Source organism: Ptychodera flava, chromosome 1 (genome assembly GCF_041260155.1).
Source record: "Ptychodera flava strain L36383 chromosome 1, AS_Pfla_20210202, whole genome shotgun sequence".
Taxonomy (NCBI): domain Eukaryota; kingdom Metazoa; phylum Hemichordata; class Enteropneusta; family Ptychoderidae; genus Ptychodera; species Ptychodera flava.
The window spans coordinates 22,803,937-22,812,619 of NC_091928.1; the positions used below are offsets into that span (position 1 = coordinate 22,803,937).

The window sequence follows — 8,683 nt, forward strand, 5'->3', positions numbered from 1 at the left end:
TTGGAACTTGCCATCCCTGGAGGTGAGCATATGGTACTGTTGATCTGTGTTTCCTCTGCCACTCTCAAATTCGTAAAATTACTAATTTTTTAGATGATTTACTAATTTTTTTCATTGTTGATTCGTAAATATACGAATGCAAGGAAGCAGCTAGTTGATTGAGAGCTGAAGGCCCCAAACCTCAAAATAGTTCTGTCTAAGCACATGTTGTACTTAATTTGAATTTGATTGAATTATATTCTGTATTGGAACGGTTAAGTTTACTTATGAATTTCAAAATTTACGAAAGTTTAAATACCCAATCCGTAAATTTACTAAAAACTTTCAGAAGCCAGAGGAAACACAGTTGATGATGGAATACCCTACAGATAACACTTGCCATATTTATACTTGGTTGCCCAGACACCGGGATCTGTACTTCCCAGGTCTTAGCAGTGCCAATAGCAACTGTAGGAAGAGCACGGTTGATGGTAGCGAAATGCACAGTAACCATTCTTTATCACGACTTTTTTACTGTTATCGCCATGGATGCAACATACCTTGCAAATCTGCCTTTTATGCACTGTGATATACAGTTACAGTATCTGCAAAGAGATTGAGGCCACAGATGTCGGATGTAAAAATGGTGGACATTAATAGCCCGTGTAACAATTGTCAACTTAATCCTTCTTTGTTCCAAGCTTAAGGTAGTATGCACCTCGAAAGTGAAAGACTTAAACTTTTGCTCTAACTTTCCTCAAAGAATCTTTCAATCATTCTCTTTCAAAATCAAGAATAAAAATAGGGGGTCACCGTGCAAATTTTGGTACTAGAGAAACAAATTATCCAAGATTTACCGATATTAGAAATTCAAAATGGCCGCTATCCCTGTGTTAACTCTATGGAGGAAAATAAAAATTTTCGAATTTCGAAATTTAAGCCGGTGAAAAGTTTTCTTTCAGCAAGAGCTTTAAAATGAACCCCCACATGTAGTATATCAGAAGAGAATTGTAAAAGTTTGAGAGTCCGAATGTCTGTCCCCGAGGTGCGTTCTACCTTAACTCAGTGGAAAGTCTGGTTTTAGTTTGCAATATCTCAAAAAAATGTGAGAAATTTAAGTTTAACATAAAATTATGTCATTTTGTGATTTAAAAAAAATATCTACAGCAAAACCTGTCTAATCTGAATCCAGTCTACACCAGAATGCCGTCTATACTGAACAGCTTTCTCAGTCCCATGCCCATAGAAACAATATGAAATACACTTCTATGAACTGGACACTTCTCTAAACTGGACAACCTTTCCAGTCTCAATGTTTTCTGGTTGAAGTTCTACCAGTACTGTATATTCTGATTTCTAACGGGTTTTGAACAACTTACGTGTACATACCAAATCAAATGAAAAAGTTGAGTGCTGTACAACCTGCAAAGTCATGGTAAATTCGGCACCCTTAGCTTTCAACTAAATTCAACCTGGTAACTCTTGGTACCTTAAACACAACTTTGCCACCTACATGTAAGTGAGTCATAAAAGTCTTAGGTAGTCGGCCGTATTTTCAATATGGCGGATTTCTACAGGATTTCTATCAACACATAAGATTACAAAAGTCAAAGTAAAGTTTTATGTTATATAGGAATTTAGTGTCAGAAATGCCATAACCCTTTCACCTTTATGGTTTTTCCCAAATCCATTGTTTTCTATTGTAAAGTTGGACCTGTACACAGGGAACTGGGGGTGACAGGGTTAAAAGATGAAAAGATGCATGAGTTTAGGTAGTTTCACAAACAAATAAAACTTTTTGCCGTGTAAAGGATTGCGTTGGCATTAAAAAGTGTTTATGAGATCACTATCTCAAACTTTGGCTGTGGTGAGAAGTGAACTTTTTACCCACAATGCATTTTGATATCAAGTAGTTTCACCCATTTGCACAAGACAAAAGCCATTTGAGGTTTAGAGAATTGCAACCACATGTACCTTGGAGAAAAAAACTATCGGTCTTATTTTACCGCCACTGTAATGTGAAAATCTTCTCTTTTTTCACTGCAGGTGTACGCATGGGTAGCTGGGGTCTGTTACTGCATGGTATAACTGCTGCCATATACTCTGCCTGTCTGGAGGCACTGGTCAGTACAGTGGGAACCAGGAGAACCTACATGTTTGGTATTGTTACCTTCGCCGTGGCCACCTCTTTCATCGTATTCACACGGAATATGACCATGGTGCTGTGGTTGTCGGCGTTGACGGGATGTGCCTACGCCACGGTAACAGCGCTGCCGTACACCTTGCTCACTACTTATCATGAAAACCTCGATGTAAGTACTGAACGTTTTGCACTTTGTAGTGTTTGAAATTTTTTTAAAGTCAGAATTGTTTTAAACTTTATCTAGCAAGTATGAATGATGATAAATTAGTATGCATAATCAATAAGTGACATCATCAAATATCAACCAATCAGCGTCTGCCATACATAAATTTATTTGAGAGAAGAAGTGTAACTGGTTGAAGATCATTTTGAACAGAGAAGAGGGATTTCCCTATAATATCAGCAATAGCTGAAATCATCACCATACATGTACGGTATAAATTATCCGTGGGATGGCTTGTTGATGTATCACAAGCCTTGTTGTGTAAATGTTAGCTTTAATACTGTTTGATACAATTGCTAATGCTGGTATACTTGCTCTTGGACAATTGGGTGCTCGGTCGTGATCTATGAAATCTCAAGCATTTACGATCTCTTTGCGTGGTTCTGAAAAAATGCTGGTATGAACTGTGTCCCATCCCCTTATCAGGCCTGTGAAGGTTGTAAATCTTAAACCGGTAGTCAAACAGACATACTGACTCTCAGCCCGGATATTGGTTTGAGTTTACCATGCTCTTCTCATTCTTCCAAAACCACTGCACACCACCATGCATCAACCCTTAAACTGCATAACTGTGAGTGAGTTTGTGTTGGCCCAAGACAAAGGTAGTTTAAAATCTATTGGTCTGAGAAATTTATAAAATAATGCGGTACACCCTCAACTGTGTACGTGGGTAACACTTGCCACCGTCACTATTCCACTGCTGAATTCCGTTGTCATATGCAGTTCTGTTTTGTGTTCATGTACAATAAAGATCTGCCGTTAGTTTCCAGAAGATACAAAACTTGTTTAAATTGCTAGGTAAACTTGAGGAAATATTCAACATGCCCTCTTAAAATATGGAGTTTCATGGTTTTATTAGTGTGATAATGTTACTCGAGTTAAGCGTGTGTACAATTTCTTACGAGAGGTTAGTAACATGACAGCATATGCAAATGAGTTTGCCACGTGTTTAAAAAGGTTAGCCTGCACAAACTTTGTCAAAAACACACTGTGAAACAGCTTGAATAAGTTGCAGGCTTTTTAACATTTTCAGATTTTCATTGCAATCAGCAGGGTTTTCATTTGAGATGGGATTGCACATATCCTAAGACAGTATTTTTTGTTCAAAATCTCTTTTTTGCAAAGATTCATTCAATTTTCGTTAATTTGTTAACCCAAGAATTAAAAATATTGGTTGGGTTCACCTTTTGGCATGACAAGCAGTCATAAGGTGGATAACAAAGAATTTTAAATTCATACAAATTTATGCAATTCACCTGATTTCCTGGCTTCTTTTTTCTTCCGTTTTCAACATTTCAAAAACAAAAATTAGCTCCCAGACTCTGGTGGGATCAAAATTTGTGAAATTTTCACGTTATGTCTTTTAACACTATACAACAAAATGACAGTTTTATATTTTGAATAAGAGTCATGTCAATTTACATTTTCATGATTGAATTGCTTTTTTGGAACTTCAGTCTACTAGACAATACGGTAAAATGTAGGGAAGATTTTTAATTATTGGCCTCTTACATTAGGATGGTTGTCTCAGTAAACTTCTTATTTGAAATAGCAGTGATAGACTAGCCTTTCTGCTAAGACTAACAGAGAATGATCCAAAATTCCTGCTTAACCATCTTTTTTTTCAAATTGGTAATTGACATCTATGCCAGTTCTAGATTCCTCGTGTCAAAGTTCAACCAACAGCATGTTATTGATCAAAAGACACGCAAATAATCCACGGCCGTTATTTTCTTTGTACAGGCAGATGCGCTTTGCAAAGTGTATGAATTACACTGTTGCCAGGCAACAGAATAGGAGTCTGATATAAGTCACACCTCATCAAAAGGCCACATCTGTGACTGTAACCTGTCCATCAGATGCCTAGCTACCAAATACACAACGCACGAAAAAAATCTTTATTCAGAAATATCAGTTATACAAATATACTGTACGACTGATCAGGTACTCACAACATTCGTGCATTGAAAACAAATATGTTACTGTATTCATTCCAAATCCCTTTTTTTTCCCAGGTTAGTCATTGTAACATACATGAAATCTTACTGTAACAGGCTGACATCATATTGTAACTACATGTATTGGAGCCATTTCTATAAGATCACTTTACAATCATTGACATGAGCACTTTAGTTTATCAACTCATACAGGTATTTGGTGCACTTACAGTAAAACTTAGGTGACTGAATTATCTCTCTTGCATAGACGAAAGAAAAATCAATGGATCTTATTCAGCAAATTTTGCCTCTGTTTTTATTTCAGAGATACTACATGGATCTGTCGGTGGACAAGCAGCATTTACACGGGAAAGGAACCGATGTGGCTCTCTTGGACAGCGCCTACTTCCTCTCGGAAACCGTGTCAGCATTCCTGTTTGGTCTATTGGTGCACTGGACGGGTACCACAGCCATCTACATGGTGTGCTCGGCCATCTTTGCCTTTGTGGGATGTGTCTATGTTCTCAGAATTAGCTATTGAGGTACATAGCCATCTACATGGTGTGTTCGGCCATCTTTGCCTTCCAGGGTGTGGCTATGTCCTCAGAATTAGCTATTGTGGTACATAGCCATCTACATGGTGTGTTCGGCCATCTTCGCCTTCCAGGGTGTGGCTATGTCCTCAGAATTAGCTATTGAGGTACATAGCCATCTACATGGTGTGTTCGGCCATCTTTGCCTTCCAGGGTGTGGCTATGTCCTCAGAATTAGCTATTGAGGTACATAGCCATCTACATGGTGTGCAATTAGCTGTTGAAGTTCATCATCCGCCACACTGCCGCATGCTGTCTCTGGTGAAGTCAGTTTGTTTCTAATTTTTATCAGAGAAAATTTGTCAACATCTTACTTTTGTAGCAAGAGACACGTAACTGTCAGGGTTTGACCTTCGTCCAAGATGAATCAGGAAATAAAATTTGAGAAGGAACATGGAAGAATCTCTCTGAATAAAGGACCAAATCTGTAGATAATACTGTATTCAATGGAGTTCTGTCACTCCAGACAAGATAAAAGTACGGTTATCAGTTTTTAGCTCATATTTGGTATGTATATAAATACCAAAAAGAGCTTATATTTTGTGAAGTGATGCACCATAAAGTTTTTTTTGCTTGATGTGGCAGAAACAAGCAAAAAAGGTGTTTGCGATGTTCCTTTGAAAATACCATTTGATATACCCACCGGTGTCTGCTTTAGCAGGTTGACAAATGCGTCCAACGCACCTCGTATTCTGTGAACATATTTATCAAAGCTTTAGTTTGTGACAGCTGAATGGTGACAGAAACTCTTGACTCAACATCCAGGTGGAAGTACACTCACTTGAAAAGCATTCTTGTAATGAGCATTATTCCTTGCTCATACTTCATAAGTGCAACTATTAAAAAACAGGGAGAAATATATTTATTTTAACTTTATTAAAAATATTATCAGGATATTTCCTGTTATTCTTTATGTATTTAATGTTTACTAAATAATTATATATCAATCTCTTCAATCTTAAGTGTTGTCAGTTTCATGTACATATCAGTGAATTAATTCCAGCGTTCATTTCTTTACCGATCACAATTTACACATTCCCTTTTTCTCACTTACTGTGTATTTATTAACTTAAGTCGTTTTAGTTGGAGACCACAGAAGTCTCCTTCGTGTACCCTGCACCCATCTTAACCAAACATGGAAAACATAGGAAGAGTAATACCAGTATATGCACTGTACTCCGAAGCCGTGTAAAGCCTCCTACCAATCACAAAGGGTGTTTCAAATTTTAAGCAATGTAAAGTGTGCTACCAATCACAAAGGGTGTTACAAATGTGAAGCCATGTAAAGTGTGCTACCAAAGTACGATGTTTCAAATCCGCACTTCTGCATAAATTTATTTCTCCAGTGTAAATGTATCCACTGTATCCTCATGTCTGAGTGCAATATTTTTATAAACATGTGGACATTTTTTTTTCACAAACTCTTCACTGGTCGTGCATTTTATTTAACCCTGCCTCCCCTATTTCACAGTCCAAAAACAGCCCATTGCATGTGGCCATAGACAAGTTACATTGTGCCTAGAGGGGGTACAATAACCCTAATGTGCCATTAAAGGTACCGTATACTGTCACCTGTTCCAATTTTGCCACAGTTACCATGGAAAGCGAAAATCTAACCAATCACAGATTTTAAGCGGGCGGCCGCTTTTTAAAAACAGCGCCCTCACATGGGCATTTTGAATACCAAGGAACGCCCCTCTAACCATATCTGGGCATATTTAGATAAAGGTGACTGTATACATTTAACTGCACTTCAATATTCAACCCTTCCACTCCTATTTCCTTTCATTTCAAACTGGTCAGCCTACTCTATCGAACAGAGTAGGGATATACCGGTACCAAAGTAACAGCATGGAGGGGTAAGGCTGGACCACCTTTAAATAATCCACTTGTGCTAATCCATCGCAATACGCAGTGACTTAACCCCTTGTGTGATGTTCTGACCAAAACTGATTGTTTACCAGGTTCTCTGGTCACTCAACATACAATATTATGCCACAGAAATGCAAACTTCAGTTTTCTACATATTAAGAGTCTATGTATAGTCAACACACATCCTAGCCTAACAGATCCTCCATTTTCTTCCTTTTTGTTATATATTCAATCAATATTTGGTTGTATGGCCATGTTACACATGAGTTTTCAACGTTGTTGAAGGTTTTACTTTATTTTTCTCATATGCTTTTTTAGTTGCCACTGAATCTTGACAATAGAGTTAATGGTACACTCATGCATACCATGCTTGCTGTTGACTATCAAATTTTCCAGTGTGTTTGTGGCCTCAGAATCCGGAAATGAGTTAAACTGATAAAAGATAACAGTTGTGAGTGATAAGGCAAAACTGACATCCTGGTCCTGACTGGAATTCAGACTGACCTTGTCACGCAAACCAGACATTACTGTCAACACAATTCAACCCATTTGAATACCAACTGGCAATGTTTTGATTGACACAAGTTATTCAACAGATTAGAAGAGCAAAGTGGCGTGAAAAGATACAATAGGCAGCGCAAATGTACAGGTTGCTGTCATTTGGTAGGATCTCTGGGAGATTATCCCTGTAACAGAAAGGGGTCAGAGGTCATATTTTCTGTCACAGACTGCAATCCCAGAATGCACTTGTCAAACCAGGAACTGTTGAGAGCTATCTGATTTCAGGTGTTGCCATAACAATTGCATGGTGAGTGCTTTCAAATATCCACCAAAACACAGCAATTGTTAACCAATCAGGAAATTATTTTACAGAAAATATTTAAAAATAACGATGCAGTGTACATGTGTGCAGGCTGAGTTGACAAGCTGAATACTGTGTATATGGGAATAAAGCAACAAACCACGATTTATAGTAGAAACAAAAATAATAAAAAATCACAAAAAGTCATGGCTAGTGGCCCTTTAAGTAATAAGCTTACCAGCCAATGAGAATTTCAGTTCGGTGTGAGACATTTTATACATGCAAGTGGAATGTCATTTCTGCCAATTCCTGTAAAATTCTTGATTTGAAATTCATAGGTAGACTTGGTCCAAGTCTGTGAATTTCTAAAACATAAAATCATTTGTAATAGTTTCTTTTGTCTCTCTCCTATTTCATACAAACCTTTTTGGAATTTGGCAGCCCAGGCCAGCTTTTCCTAGCGATTGAACGCGTTCCCTTTGAGTCTGCTCAGAAGTGAGTTATAGTTACTACTGGATTCACCGGAGAAACTCCCCGTATAGCATTCACCCCACTCATCGCGTTCACTCCACCTCACGCGTTTCACATGAAAATAGAACATAAATGATGGCGTTCACCCCACTCAAAGAGTCACAAATCAAAGACTTGAACCAAGTCTCATTCATAGGTAGAAGAGCACCACAGTTGGACACTTGCAGGGTTTCACAGAGGGGTAACATATTGCTATCATTAAACCGATCATCAAATTTACGCTATTGATTTTTCACTATTTTTAGCCTATCATTCAAATGGTGTTACCCTTATATTGGAATTATATTTTTGCCGAGATGACTTCATGGGCTAAAAACTGGCATTATTTAGAATCTATTTGTACCAGAATTGGTATCTGGCTACCTAAATTTCACTTGGATATTGTGCAACCCGACTATTCAAAACAGTAGGAACAAACCAAACTTTGGCAAAAAGGTGAAGTGACAAAATTGCAAAACCAGAACGCTTACAGACGGATTTTAGGGGACCTCAAAATTCAAAATAATAGCCAATGACGAGTGCTGACGAACATGAATTTTTATGTCACCGCTTGGCTGAACATTGATGATGCATTAGTGGAAAAACAGCAACAGCTGTGTGTAG

At 37.9% G+C, this 8,683-nt stretch overlaps 1 protein-coding gene across 1 annotated transcript in view; it reads left to right on the top strand.

Moving 5' to 3' along the window:
* The window catches only part of LOC139133189 (solute carrier family 45 member 3-like), a 32,734-nt gene extending 26,445 nt beyond the window's left edge, over nucleotides 1-6,289 (top strand). Inside the window, exons 3-4 of the mRNA XM_070699626.1 lie at nucleotides 2,026-2,291; nucleotides 4,608-6,289. Coding sequence (XP_070555727.1) covers nucleotides 2,026-2,291; nucleotides 4,608-4,823 — 482 coding nt within the window. The 3' untranslated portion in view covers nucleotides 4,824-6,289. The remainder of the gene's footprint in view (nucleotides 1-2,025; nucleotides 2,292-4,607) is intronic.
* The last annotated feature ends 2,394 nt before the right edge of the window (nucleotides 6,290-8,683 follow it).